The sequence below is a fragment of the Triticum aestivum genome, chromosome 5B (genome assembly GCF_018294505.1).
Source record: "Triticum aestivum cultivar Chinese Spring chromosome 5B, IWGSC CS RefSeq v2.1, whole genome shotgun sequence".
NCBI classification, from domain to species: Eukaryota; Viridiplantae; Streptophyta; class Magnoliopsida; order Poales; family Poaceae; genus Triticum; species Triticum aestivum.
This window is the reverse complement of record NC_057807.1, coordinates 648930088-648945382: the sequence shown is the minus strand read 5'-3', so window position 1 is coordinate 648945382 and position 15295 is coordinate 648930088. Positions and strand designations below refer to the sequence as shown.

General features: G+C 46.2%; 1 protein-coding gene across 4 annotated transcripts; it reads right to left on the bottom strand.

Moving 5' to 3' along the window:
- Positions 1–1720: 1720 nt before the first annotated feature.
- Positions 1721–4991, bottom strand: LOC123117390 (mitogen-activated protein kinase kinase kinase ANP1-like). Of its 4 annotated transcripts, none has more exons than XM_044538159.1 (8): positions 4451–4990; positions 4271–4310; positions 3507–3555; positions 3162–3425; positions 2770–2835; positions 2568–2678; positions 2409–2489; positions 1721–2314 (listed from the first exon to the last, which is right to left on the bottom strand). In XM_044538159.1, the coding sequence occupies exons 3-8, from the start codon at positions 3525–3527 to the stop codon at positions 2180–2182; spliced, it is 678 nt and encodes a 225-aa protein (XP_044394094.1). In that variant the 5' UTR covers positions 3528–3555; positions 4271–4310; positions 4451–4990; the 3' UTR covers positions 1721–2179. The 4 variants fall into 4 exon arrangements, with proteins under 4 accessions (XP_044394094.1, XP_044394093.1, XP_044394095.1 ...); XM_044538160.1 differs by having other exon boundaries at positions 1722–1993; positions 2237–2314; positions 4271–4991; XM_044538158.1 differs by having other exon boundaries at positions 4271–4990.
- Positions 4992–15295: the final 10304 nt, after the last annotated feature.

Sequence of the window (15295 nt, the reverse complement as noted above, 5' to 3'; positions counted from 1 at the left end):
TGTTTCAGCAAAAAAAAAGTGTGTCGTCGTCGCCGCGACCCTCGCCGTCGTCGTCGGTGACCCTCACCGGTGCCTAGTTGCAGCAAAAACAAATCGTGCGTCATCCCCGCCGGCCACACTTCATTGTCGTGGTTAAATGAGTGCCGGTTGTACCTTTCATGTTACCAGTTGAAGCAAAAAATGCAGCTCCACCGGACCGCCGTTGCAACTCTGCTGGACGACGGTTCCAGCTCTTGTGGCCATGGTTGCAGCTCCTCTTGCCTAGTTGTAGCACGCCATGCCAGCGACCGTGTCGTCCGCCATCACCGATGTAGCAAAAATGATCACCGGTAGTAGCAAAATCAACAACGGTTGTAACAAAAAAATCGTCGTATGTCGTCTCGCCATGACTGTTTGTAGCAAAAAAAGATGCAGGTTGTAGCACCGATGCCCGTCGGTTGTAGCAAAAAAATTCCATGGTTGCAACCTCGACGTCCACTGGTTCCAGCAATTTTTCGCCGAGAGGTTGTAGCACCGAGGCTCGTCGGTTGTAGCAAAAAACCACCATGGTTGTAACCTCGACGTCGGTCGGTTCCAACAAAATTGCGACGAGGGGTGTAGTCCCCATCATGGACGGTTGCAGCTCCGAGGCAGAGCTCCGATGGCGCGAATCAGAAGCGGATCTGGTTGATGACGGCCGGATCGGTCGATTCCTGTGGCGACGGCGTCCTGGGAGGCCTTCGGGCGGCGCGGTTGACCATGGCAGCAGGGCCTGAGAAGGAGGCAGAGAAAGGAGAGGCGGAGACGAACGGCCAGAGAAGAGAAAAAGGAGGAAGAAGAGCACGTGGGCGGGCCCCCCATCCTACGTGTCGCTAGCCGAGTCGCTGGATGCGTCCACGCGTGGACGGGACCGGCTAAAAGGTTCGTCCGGCGCACCGTCGTGAAACGTTTCCCTATTTTTAATCCGGTTTGCTATTTCACATCTAGATGTGAAATAGTATCTCACATCTAGATGTGAAATAGTATCTCATATCTAAGTTTTCCACTACAAGATCTAATTGCTAAAAAATCGTGTAAACATCTTGATCTCTTGTCGCTGCCTGCTATCCGCGCTTGTCGTGTTTGTCGATTGCACGTTGTGTTCCTGTTGCCTGTTCGTGTCACTAGATGACCTGGTTGCGCCAAATGGCGCAAGAAGCGAATTAGAAGCGATGATGGTAGTGAGTAGTCCTGGCCATGGGCAGCCCGGCCCGGTCGGCCCGACCCGACCCGGGCTGACCTTGTCCATGGGCTGGGCTTGGGCCTAGGTTTTGAGCCCGAAGCACTGGCCAGGGCAGGCCCGGGCCCGTTGTTTTCGCCTTTAAGGAAGAGGCCCGGCCTGTGGCCCGAGGCCCGACGGGCTGGGCTCGGGCCCGACAGCAGGGCTAGGCCGAGCTCGGGCTTGGTTTTTTTGCATCGGACTTTGGTTGGCCCGACCCGACAGCCAGGCTTAGGTTTTTTGCGTCGGGCTTTGGTTGGCCCGGCCCGAGGGATGGCCAAGTATAGTAGTGAGTAAGTAGGAGATGTAGATGGAAGTTAATGGAATGTGGATTGTATTACAAATAGTGTATATTAATTAACGATCATATACAGAGCAATATAAATGGGAATTTCTTATGTATATTGGCCACAAAAGCACAAAGCTTGTCACCCGAACAACAAGGAGCGAACGCAGTTGGCATAGATATATCACATGGATCTAACATAGCATGGAGTGGAGAACTCAACAGATGGTTTAATTTACCTTGCCATCGCTATAGTAACAAATACATAGATATATAGATGGGTAGTGTATAGTTCAAAGTTCATCAATGGGACAAGAGAGGCGCATGAATAATTGGCATTTATCGCTGGTCATTTAAAGCAGGCTGTTGTAGCGGGGTAGCATCCGCATTAGAAAGAGATGGTATTCCAGATAGCGCCCCGGACAACGCTTCATTACCAAGAGATTATGCAGGAACTATAATGCAAATACCTGCAGAGAACATTACCATAAGCCTGCTTGGAACCAAACTCACACTTTCATGTTTCATGCACACAGGTAGTCAAGAGCAATAAATAAGAATCCATAATCTGATGGCATAATTAGACAGGAAAGGTTTAGCATTTTCTATTCTGTTGTAAATTATTGTTTTGATCACTTGACAAGCACATGAAGGTTTTATTTCTTCCAAGCTATTATACTCGACCTTAACAGCATATTGAACATCAATCTTACCAACTTGGCAACTTGCTTAGATGCCCCAAAACCGGCAAGCTTAATGCAGCCTTTATTATCAACAAGAATGTTTGCACCCTGTAAAACAATCCCATGATCACCAAGATAATTAGCACAACCAAACAATCAATGACACAAAGATTCTAGTATATTCAGGCTTCAGAGTTTTTACCTTAATGTCTCTATGTATTATTGCATTGCTATGCAGATATCCCAACCCTTGCAAAATCTGCCTAGTATACTTCCTAATGACCTGATCAAAATACGCAACGAATCAGTTTCTCTTCTGCAAGTCAAATCACAGAAAACCGCATGATTGATGGTTACTTACTGCCTCCAGGAATGAACCGAGTTTTCCAAGAAGCGACTGGATAGACCCTCCAGGAACAAACTCCAGCAGGATATTCAGTGTGTCTTCCTCACGGACAGTCCCGAGGTACCTCTTCTCAAATCACAGGAAGTAGATCAAACAACTGCAGTCTAGCAGTCAAGTATAGAGTATCTAAAATGTAATCGATCTTTCATCTACTAACCACAATATTGGGGTGCGAAAGGTTCTTGAGGAGCTTCACTTCTTCCTCAAGTTCTCTTATATGCGCCTAATCGTAGAAACAAAAGCCACAAATCACCTCACATGAAGGAAAGCCTCAACAACTAAATTGGTAACCAAATCGGTCGGAGAAGTGCTACTCACTTGGGCCTTACCACAGCTATCACTTGCATTACACTGCTATGCATATACTAATCATTTGAATTTATTCCTAGAAGGTAAATAAAGAACGGAAGCTTAAGCACAACCACTGATTTCTATCAACTTCCCAAAACAAAGCATCTGAAGATATATTAATATGCAAGCCCAGATTCCCATATACTTTATTATGGGAGGAAACAACCATATCAGAGATAAACATGAATCATCACTTACTTTTGCTGTTGTTGTTGGAAAGAGCATGACTTCCTGATGTGTGCTTCGTTTCGTTCTTCTACAACTGAACTCTATAGTAAAGAACAAACTAATAAGGCACACACTCAGTACTGGTAACATCTGTAATTGATGGATGGTAATTATATTCGAACGCCCTTGGAAAGGAAACATAAACCTGGGTTGATCGACGCTGTTCTGAAACAGCTGTATGCAGGCAGTGGAGATAGTTGAGCAAGCTGCCATGCTTGTGACAAAGCGGCTAGTCTATACATATGTGATAATTAAGAAGGGTTCAAAAGTTAGCGTGACAACGTGTATAATATCAAAACCGAGACATATGTTTACCATCAACATCTTCAGAGGCATCTAACTCTTCTTCCTTGACCGTTACTTCCTGGAAACAAACAGCCAAGCTATTAAATTGTTTGATTTCACTGTATTTAATTTGAGAGGATTAACTGTAAAGCATCGTTAGATTCCTGAATTTGGTCTGTTTAGAATGAGTACACAGGACAATGTGCAGATGTACCAATCAAGCATCCGTTTATACTATCCAGGAACTCAGAGTTTAGTAACTCTACAGCATATGATAGCAGGTAATATCTGTGGTAGGGCGTATCTTGTACCAACAAGAATGATGTCAATTTGTTTGTAAGACATGCATAATCACTTTTCTTAGCCGACTTGAGGCTATAATGAGAAGTTAAAAAACACTATCTATTATAAATTCTATTGTATGGGGCATGCAGACATTTAAAACACCTATGCTTTCTGACGAAATGAATGGTAATGGCTGATTACTAATTTCCTAAATCAGTTTTTTTCTTCAAAACCTAATTCGCGGATAAACATGCCTAAATGGGAAAACGGAGGGTGGATGTACAATTATGACATCTAGCTCATACAGAGGCATGAAGAACATCCTCTGTTCGCATGACCAACATGTACTGTTCTGTCAGACTACAAGATTAAAACAAACACTTTTGAAACCTCCGTTTACAAATTTAGCTTTTGTCAGTGGGTAATAGAAATACAAAATCATGTCACGTGCTCTCTTACACAGGAAAATCAAACATCAAGCGTGACTGTATTTGAGAGAGAGAGTTCACCTTGTTCATCTTTATCAATCTCATTCTCAAAATTCTTCTTCTACTCTCCACAAGTAACCAGAATATGAGAATCAAAATTAGATTATCAGAAAACTGGAAAATCAAGGACGCAGATGGGCATCACAGATTGGAGAGGAGGAGGGAAGAAGCGAAGGTGAGGAGGAGGGGCACGGCTGCTACCGGCTTCAGAGGGTTGCTCGCCCCCACCCTTGCTTATGCTGTCGTGGCCCTGTCTAGGTCAATCGGAGAAGCTCAGGTGGTCGCCATCTCCCCAACCGACGAGCGCCCCCAGCTTCTCCCGCCTGCACGCACCTGCCCGGCCTTTCTCCTCCATCGCCGCTGGTCCGGTCGACATCTCACAGGCTGAGCCCGAGCAGGCCCATCCCCCTCGACTTGTGGAGGCGGCGGGGATATTCCTCCCCAGACGCCCCCACTCTCTCCTCTTCCTCCTCCCCCGTCTCATCCACCCCTCCTCGCCCTGGATCCGAGACTTGTGGGCGCGGAGGCGAGCTTCTCCGGCGGCAGCGGCGGCAGGAGAGGAGGCGGGGGTCGCGGGGGAGACGCGAGGGCTAGGTCACCGGCATCGGCGGCGAGCTTCTCCGGCGGCGGCGCAGGAGAGGAGGCGGGGGTCACGGGGGAGATGCGTGGGCTGGAGCTGGCCGGAACTGGCCGGCGCTATGGGGAGAGAGAGGGGTTAGCGAGAGAGAGAGAGAGAGGAGGAGGAGGAGGAGGAGGCGACTGGGACGGGAGGCGGCGGCTAGGTCTTCTCCACGGGGGAGGCTGCCTTTTATACGCCTGGATGCGAAATTACGGAAACGCCCCTGGCGGGGCATGAAAATAACAGGCGGTGGCATGAGTACTGTTCATGGCGAATTAAAGGCGACGTGGCCACCTTGGTTGTGACTACGAACCCTTTCATCCTTTATAAGTTAGATGCGTGAGGGCCTTAGCCCATGTCTGCTTTTTTTTCTTTTGAGAAGATAGCCCATGTCTGCTGCATGACTCTTTGGGCTTTTATTTTCTTTGTTGGTTGCATGACCGTTGTACTAATAAGAACGGGGAGAATAATCAAGGCTTTTGTTAAGGGCCTCTTGCTAAGTTGTTTTCTGTTGGGATCATATTGGTGTAATTTTCACGCAAATTCTTGATCTCGCATCATCGGCTAATGTAGTTATGTGTCTCTTGTTCTGTTCACTTTTTGTTGACCCGTTCGTGGTGCATGTCTGTTTTTTTGTTGGACTTTTGTTTTTGCTTGGGCTCTTGTGAGCACTTTTTATCTGGTTTGCGTTGTAGAAGTGGAAGAGGCAGGCTACGTCGTTTGTTGTTGTCTTTTGCTAGATGTGAAATAATTACCTCATATCTAACTCTATCACCATAGGATGAAAGCCCTTTAAGATTTGTTCTCTTCTCTCAGCACAATGCATTTTTTTTTCTCGTTGTTGTTCTTACGCGGACTACGCTTGTACTAGCTTGTTTCACGTATCGGCCCATGGGACTTCATTGAACGTCAATTTTTTTCTTTTCACATCGTTTTGAGGATGTGGCCGATTTTGCACGTATGTGTAGCTGCATGCATGGGTTGTAAGCAAACACACCCTGCAGCACACTAGGCCATAGTTTGTTTTATCCTAGTTGCAAGCTCACGCTTGACTCACAACTAGGCATGTGTTTTTTATTTCATCTCAGTTGCAAGTCCACCTTAGACTCGCAACTGGGACTATAGTTTGTTTCATCCCAGTTGCAAGTCGAACCTTGACTCGCAACTGGGCATGTAGTTTTGTAATTTTCCCGGTTACAAGTCCACAATCGACTCGCAACTAGGCTCATAATTCTCCCAGTTGATGTCCCAGTTGCAAGTCCACCCTTGACCCGCAACTGGGACCATAGTTTTGTGGTTGTCCTAGTAGCAAGTTTACCCTCGACTCGCAGCTGGACATGTTTTTTTGTTTTTTTGTCTCCGTTGCAAGTCCACCTTCGACTCACAACTGAACTACTAGTTTTTGTTGTCCTAGTTACAACTCAGGGGGTGTTGTTTTAGTTTTCACCCCAGTTGCCAGTCCAACCCCGACTTGCAACTCGAGGTATGTAGTTTGTAATCGCCCCGGTTACAAGTCAACCATGTACTCAGAACTCGGGGATATAGTTTTGTAGTTGCCCTAGTCTCAAGTCCACCCTCGACTCATAACTCGGGGGCGTAGTTCTGTAGTTGCCCTAGTTGCAAATCCAGCCCTCGAATTGCAACTCGAGGGGTGTGTTGTTTTTTTATTCTTGTTTCATGGTAGTTGCAATTAGACCCTCAACCTGCAACTAGGGATTTCTGTTGGCCCAGTTGCAAGTCCACCCTCGACTTGCAACTCGGGGGTGTAGTTTTTGTAGTTCCCCTAGTTGCAAGTCTACCCTCGACTTGCAACTCGAGGGGTGTTGTCTTTTATTTTTGTTTCATGGTAGTTGCAATTATACCCTCGATATGCAACTATGTGTTCCCGTCGGCCCAGTTGCAAGTCCACCCTCGACTCGCAAATCGGGGGTGTAGTTTTTATAGTTGCCCTAGTTGCAAGTCCACCCTCGACTAGCAACTCTAGGAGTGTTGTCTTTTCTTTTTTGTTTCATGGTAGTTGGAGTTAGACCATCAACTTGGAACAAGCCGTTTCTGTCGGCCCAGTTGCAAGTCCACCCTCGACTCGCAACGCGGGGGTGTCGTTTTGGTTATTATCCTAGTTGCAAGTCCACTCCGACTTGCAACTCGAGGGATGTATTTTTGTATTGCCCCAGTTGCAAGTCCACTCCGACTTGCAACTCGAGGGATGTATTTTTGTATTGCCCCAATTGCAAGTCAACGATGTACTCGCAAGTCGGGGATGTAGTTTTGTAGTTGCCCTAGTTGCAAGTCCACCATTGACTCGCAACTCGAGGGGTGTTGTCTTTTTCTCCTTGTTTTATGGTAGTTGAAATTAGACCCTCGACCTGCAACTAGGGGTTTTTGTTGGCCCAGTTGCAAGTCCATCCTCGACTCGCAACTCTGAGGAGTGGTGTTGTTTGTTTTCAAGTTGCAAGTCAACCATGTACTCGCAACTCGGGGATGTAGTTTACTAATTGGCCCAGTTGCAAGTCCATCACCGACTCGCAACTCGAGGGATGTAGTTTGTAATCACCCAGTTGCAAGTCCATCACCGACTCGCAACTCGAGGGATGTAGTTTGTAATCGCCCCAATTGCAAGTCCACCGTCGACTCGCAACTCCGGGGTGTTGTTTTAGTTTTCACCCCAGTTACAAGTCCACCCACCACTTGCAACTCGAGGGATGTAGTTTGTAATCGCCCCAGTTGTAAGTTAACCATGCACTCGCAACTCGCAGATATAGTTTTGTAGTTCCCTAGTTGCAAGTTCACCCTCGACTCATAACTCAGGGGTGTAGTTTTGTAGTTTCCCTAGTTGCAAGTCCACCCCTCAACTCGCAACTCGGGGGGTGTTTTGTTTTTTATTCTTGTTTCATGGTAGTTGCAATTAGACCTACAACTTTGTCGGCCCAGTTGCAAGTCCACCCTCGACTCGCAATTCGGGGGGCATAGTTTTTTGTAGTTGCCCTAGTTGCAAGTCCACCCTCGACCTGCAACTCGAGGGGGTGTTGTCTTTTGTTTTTGCTTCATGGTAGCTGCAATTAGACACTCGATCTACAACTAGGTGTTTCTGCCGGCCCAGTTGCAAGCCCACCATCGACTCATAACTCGGGGGTGTAGTATTTATAGTTTCCCTAATTACAAGTCCACCCTCGACTCGAAACTCGAGGAGTGTTGTATTTTGTTTTTGTTTCATGGTAGTTACAATTAGACCATCAACTTGGAACTAGGGGTTTCTGTTGGCCCGGTTGCAAGTCCAACCTCGACTCGCAACTCGGGGGTGTTGTTTTGGTTATTGCCTAGTTGCAAGTCCACCCCGACTTGCAACTTGAGTGATGTAGTTTTGTATTGCCCCGGTTGCAAGTCAACGATGTACTCGCAAGTCGGGGATGTAGTTTTGTAGTTGCCCTAGTTGCAAGTCCACCCTCGACTCGCAACTCGAGGGGTGTTGTCTTTTATTCTTGTTTCATGGTAGTTGCAATTAGACCCTCGACCTCCAACTAGGGGTTTCTGTTGGACCAGTTGCAAGTCCATCCTCGACTCGCAACTCAGAGGAGGAGTGTTGTTTGTTTTCAAGTTGCAATTCAATCATGTACTCGCAACTCGGGGATGTAGTTTTCTAATTGCCCCAGTTGCAAGTCCACCGCCGACTCGCAAATCGAGAGATGTAGTTTGTAATCACCCAGGTACAAGTCCACCGCCGACTCGCAACTCGAGGGATGTAGTTTGTAATTGCCCCAGTTGCAACTTCACCCTAGACTCGCAACTTGTGTGTTGTTGTTTTGGTTTTCACCCCAGTTGCAAGTCCACCCCGACTTGCAACTCATGGGATGTAGTTTGTACCCCTAGTTGCAAGTCAACCATGTACTCGCAACTCGGGGATATAGTTTTGTAGTTGCCCTAGTTGCAAGTCCACCTTCCACTCACAACTCAGGGGTGTAGTTTTGTAGTTGAGATGCATGCCTTCATTTTCCTGGGATGGATACATCAAGTTGGAGGCCTTGTTTGATGTTGTGTCGATACTTCTTTTATTTTTCAAGTATAACAGTAATGTATTACCTTCTAAGTTTGAGAGAAGTTTTCATTCTATTTTTTGTGGTACACATGTTTTTGTGGTGTATATAAGCTAGCTACCACAATTAGCCTTTTTTTGCTGAACCTGTTGCATATATATGTTCTGCTGCGGAGCCGCGATGTCCAACTGAAACTTGTATGATGTACTGAACTTTGGTATGATTGTCCTACTGGACCTGCATGCTGTACTGAAGTGTTATTCATAATTTTTTATTTGCTTTTATATAATTCATGTTTATCGTATATGATTGTCGAGACACTATTATCCATCCATTTGTCACATCGGTATATAGAATGTTTCAAAATTTTCTGCTGAACCGCGCGGTACATGAAAGCTAGCTAGCGGTGCATGCATGCACTGCGAGCAAACATCTCACTATCTGTTTTGTTTCTTGTATATGCACAGATATACAAGCTTCATCCGTCCATGCATCATTCCAAAACCTAGAGAAGGACCAGCCAAGGACTGAGCAAAGCAAGCGATTACTGCTCTAGATCGTGTGACACACAGGGACAAGGACAAGAAAGAAAGAAAGAAAAGCAGGGGAAGGAATAACGTGACCAACAACTATGAAAGGATACAAGCAAACTTTTTCTTTGTGATGCCTAGATCTGTCGATGCAGCTCTTTTGAACAAAAAAGCAAAACAAATATAACCCTAGAGGCCCAACAACAGTTTCATGGCCCAGCAACAATGACAAGGACTGTGTAAACACGTCTGGAACGGGGCTGGGTGTGGCAGCGTGTTCTGGGCTGGACAAACAACGAGACAACCAACGACAAAGGCAACGACACAGTCGGAAGGAAACGAACAAGGGAGTCATGTCATGTTAGATGTGAGATATTATCTCACATCTAGATGTGGTATAGACAGACCCATTTTTAATACATTAAAGTACATCATTAAATCTTAACTAAATAAAAAGCCAAAAAAACAAGAATAACAAAAAGACATTTTAAAAGATACTCAATTTCCATAGCCGCTCCCACGATCTGGATTAATATCTTTTCGATGCCTTTATTGTTGATCCGCGAATTCTCGATCTTGCATGCTTCTTTTTTTTTGAGTCGAAAGAAGTACACATTGCTTCTTCACATTTAGTCTCATCTCTAGCCTCTATTCTAACAACAAGTGCACGAACATCTATCAAATTCTTCTTCCAAATACCAAAAGTTGAATCATTCTTACACAATAAAAATTTGAGTATGAGCAATATGCACCGAAACGGGGAACACAACCGAAGCTAAACTAGCACATACCTTATCGTTTTTGCATTTGATGAACACCCATCCGGGATGTCCCGGCGTTGTAGACACGATGTGCACGACCTTCTACGGACAGTCGTCACACTTTACGAGAAGCAACGTTGCGCCCACGAGCCTTTGGGCCAGCACCGAGCCCGAACGACCGTCGTCCGTGTATTTGTTGACGAACCGACGATGGGGTCGATCCGAGCGGCTAGAGGCGAAGTCAATGCATGCATATGTCCTGGGGGCATTGTCAGGTTGTGCGGTCCGGTTCCTGGCCAGTCCATGGCACAACGCAGCCTCCAACAACAGGGTGATCTCAAATTCAGTTGGATCCGCTCCAAATCTGGCTGCTGGATGTGCTGAAATCAGGCGGCTGGGGGTGGAAAGCTCAGGTGTCGAGAAAACGGGGTTGCGACAAGGGTAGGGGCGAGCGCCCGGCCGTGCTGGACAGCAACATAGCCGAGAAAAATGACGGCGGTGGCGGCTAGGGACGAGAGGGGAGTGCGGCCGAGGTGCGGCTGGAGTGTGGGGGGGAGGGGGCGTAGAAAAAGGGGCGCATGTGTCGCCGACGGGCAAACCAGGGAGAGGACAAAGGCACGCGTCGCGCCCGTCCGCCCGTGTTCGTTTGGCCGCAAATACAACCCAAAATTGGGCTGAAAATGGGTAGAAAGCGAAACGAAAACATACATTGGTCTGTTTGCTTCAGCGCGTTGAGCTGCCTATTCTGTCTGTTTATCCCTAAGCGGACCTAGCCAGACGATTTAGGGTCGCGCATTGGAGTGGCTATGGTGGCTGCGCAGGTGGTCTAATGCTCATAGACTTCAATCTTCTTTTTCTATATTTTACATTTTAAAACCATGCATTTTATGATTTTATTTTTTTAGCGCAATATAATTGCATGTAAGTTAATTGAATTTGCAATATCTTCACTGAGTACTCTTCCTCTCTCAAGTCGCTATAGCACCGTTGAGAGTACCTCGTGAGGTAGGTCTGGCATCTTAATGAAGACGTCATTCATCAGAGTAGAGGAGGGAGAGGTGCGCATGTAGCTTGTGTAAAGTAGGCCTACGTTTTGTCTTACCTATTAAAGGCTTCTTTGGTTCATAAGATAGGATTATCATAGGAATAAGAGATTTATAAAAAAATGAGGTGACATGTATCTTAAATTCTATGAGTAAAAATATGAAAAAAAATGTCAATTGGTTCACATCATAGGAATTCCATTGAGTCTAAACTCATGTTTATTTATTTATTTATTGAAATGTGGAGAATAGAAGCCCATTTTATGTAGGGATATGAATCCATTTCTATCAACCAAGGGGCTCTAAAAAAATTCCTATAAGAATCCATCTTATAAAATTTCTCCAAACCAAATGATGCCTAAGGGCAACTCCAATGCACGTCGACCCGGCCCAACGCGCGGGAGCAAACGAACAAACGTCCGTTTTCGGTTCGCTTTTGACCCATTTCTGCCCAAAGTTTGGGTCGCGTTTGCGGCCGAACGGACAGCACGCAGATGGGCGGGACGCACGGCCTTGTCCTCCCCTGGCCCGCCTGTCGGGGACACACCCGTCCCACTTTCCCTCCATTTCGTCCAAACCTTCCCGCGCGCCCCCTCCCCTCCCTCCTCCATGCACTACTAGAAAAAAGCCTAGCCGTAGCGCGCATATTTAGGTGTATCAGTAGCGCGGGGTGCCGCACTACTGATACGGCGCTACAGCTAACGTGTATCAGTAGCGCGTGGTGAGCCACGCTACTACTATACATGGCTAGCAGCAGCTGGATTTTGGGCAACTCGCTACTGCTAATATCTACAGCGCTTTAGTTCAGGACGCGCTATTGGTAAGGGCACGCTGCTGCTAACTCTACTCCCCTCGCTGCTGTTAGTTTTATTAGTTCTTTTTTGCATATTTGTTTTGTATATGAACAGGCTTTATACAATAATCTTTAGCATCATACACATACAAATGTAATCATAGCATCAAATCATGTCATCATCATAATCATCTTCCAACACAAAATGGTCTCTCGTCATCATCTCAAAAATAGCAATACAAGTTCTTGCAACTACATCGTCATCCATCTAAACAATGATATACGCGAGAAGAGCTATCACTATGAGTGAGAGCGGAACTATGCAGTACAAGAGTTCATACCCCTCTCTTGCACTAGTGTGAACCTAAACTAACTACTGGCTGTCGCTCGGAAACCGGAAACCGGTACACCTGGGCCTGACACTCTGGCCAATCGTCGTACTCCTGGCGTATCCCTTCTTCGCCATCGATGATCTATGCATGTGCATCGTCACATGAGCCGATGATATGCAACATATATATAGTTGAGCAACAGAAAGAAATAGACTTGGAAAAAATAGAAGCAACATATCATAGGCATAAATAAAAAAGTTCATCGTACCAAAAATGCCCTAACTACAGTGATCTTCGCTAGTCGAGGAGGACGGTTTAATTACATCACAAATAAAGTTTCGTCGTGCATAACTCAAAGTTTCGTCATACATAAAGTATGGACTAAACGGACACATTATCATATATGCACAATAACTCAAGCATGTCGTGCCATCCATCCAAGTCAGGAAGATAGTCCCTGAGCTTAGTGAAAGGCTTCAGGTCGAGACGTTGAGCCGCTATGCGTGTTCGGACGTCTTGCCGCGGCATTTCCTCTTCCTCGTAGAACAACCCTGCTTTTTCAAGGACCTCATTCATGGTGATTTGGGCAAGTTCATGCTGGATGCGATAGAACTCAGCTTGAAGCCGATGATCGTCGATATCTCCTACGTTCCTTGCCCTATGCAGAATATTGGCATCCCCAGGCTGTAGGTGACATGCGAAGGTTCTGTCGATCCCGTCTGTACTCCAGCATCTGGTGGATGACATAGAATCCATCATTAAGACTATCACTTGGTTGCTAGATGCAGCAGAAGTTGGTCTTATGGCCGAAGGCGGCCCTGTCGTTCCTAGTCTTCTTGATCTTGACCTCTCCACACTACAAAAAAATACACTTCCATGATGATACGTGTTTGTCATAGTAGGTCGCGTTTTTTGTCATGCATGTACATCCATGACAAATTTATGACAGAATCAAGATAGTCATTCCTGTGCTGTCGTAGAAGTGTTCCATGACATTACCAAAATTATCATCATGTAAGCGTCCACTTCCATCACTACAAGAAATCAGTTAATCCATGATGGATTTCTGGTGACGTTCTTGAAAACCATCACAGATATAGCGCCGGTCCCTTCGAGTCGTCATAGAAATCGTCACGGATCAACAAGATGCGTATGTCCACTGAAATGATGCCCCATTATGACGGACAATGAAAGACCGTCATGGAAACTGTCATGGACAGACCATGTGGACCTAGGGCGGGCCGTCACCGATGGCTCATGCTGATGTGGCATGTATCCGGTGTGATGTGTATGCTGAATCCTGATTGGTCAATCTGCCCTTCTCGCGTATCGCGCATCACAACCGTCCACTCCCTCAGATCGCACGGTAGGCACATGGCCCAATAGTGGTTGACCGCCTCCACCACCGCTACTTCCCATCTTCTTCTCCATCCTCCATCCCCCAATTCAATCCTATCCATCTCCCTCCCCCTCGTCCGCCGCCACCACCGGCAACCTCGGTGCCCCTCTCCCTAACCACCACCGCCCCCACCCTATCCCCCATCCCCCGCTCTTACCTTCTCTCCTTAAACTAGGCGGCCTCAAGAACGAGCAGGCTGAGGCGCTTCCCGATTTGCGGCGCTGCTTCTGGATCTGTCGAGCAGCGCCAGAGGTCGGCTCCTTCTCCGCGTTGTTCTGCGCCAAGGTTGGCCTCCCCTTCCTTTTCCGCGTGGTCCATGGCGCTAACCCCAGACGGTACCGCCTCTCCGGTTCCCAATCCCACCCCTAAATCGATGGATGGATCTCCATGGCTGATGTGTTTTCTTACTGCTTTGGTTGGTCGCAGGTGAGGCACTCAATACCATGGCTGGATGGAGGTTGGGTGATTTCCTTCCCTGACCTCGCCGCCTAGCCACTCCACCACGAGCTTCTCGCCCCCAGGTTGTTCTTCCCCTGCTCGCTCCCTCCCTCTTCCTCTCTATGGATTGGTTGTTGCTGCATGCTTGCTGCTCAAGTACCAGTCATCTCTTGTGTTGGTGCTTCTGCTGTGTGGATTTGTTGATATTGCTTAGCTAGTGTGGATGACTAGATGTGGGTGCGTGACTGTGCTCAACATATTAGAATATTTTCAAATAAAAATAACAATTACTTCTCAAGTAATAATTTATGGGTTGAGTTTTGCGCATAGTTAAATGTAGCAGCAGCATACAGTTTTCACAGTGCACACTGCCGAGCATGCATTTTTGTATGTAGAAATCTCAAATGTTTGTAACACAACACTTGCTGGCATTGGGTAAATGACTTGCCTTCCATTAACTACAGTCTTGCATTTCTATAAAAAGAGAAAAGATTATCTCTTGCGTCAAATGTACTCTGTGAGATAATAATACATCCACGTGTATGTGTAGTTCATTGGGCCTGTAACTCACTAGTTTGCGTTTCCCCTGAAATGTTTACCTCTGCTGTCATGATAAATTTGGCTTTGTAGTCCTTTCCTTGAGATATACTTCTCGTTCGAAGAATTAGTATTTTAAAATTTTAGTGCCCACATAACATCAGTACCTTGGAATATACTGCCTGTTGGAAGGATTAACATTTTATATCCTGAACATTTGTTCTTGCAGCTGCATGTATATTTCTGTAGAAACGACTTCTTCCATTAACTACAGTCTTGCATTTTTCCAGAAAAATAATCTAATCTCTTGGGTGCAAATGTTCTCTGCGATACTAATACATGTGTGTATGAGTTCTACTGGGGCCTGTAGCTCACTAGTTTGTGGTTCCCTGAAATTATTTACCTCTGCTATCATGCTGGTTTCATCTTTGTAGTAAGGTCCTCGACATATACTTCTCATTCAAAGAATTAGCACTTCAAAATTTTAGTTTGCCTATATAACATCAGTACCTTGGAATATACTTCATGTTGGAAGGATTAACATTTTGTATTTTGGACATTTG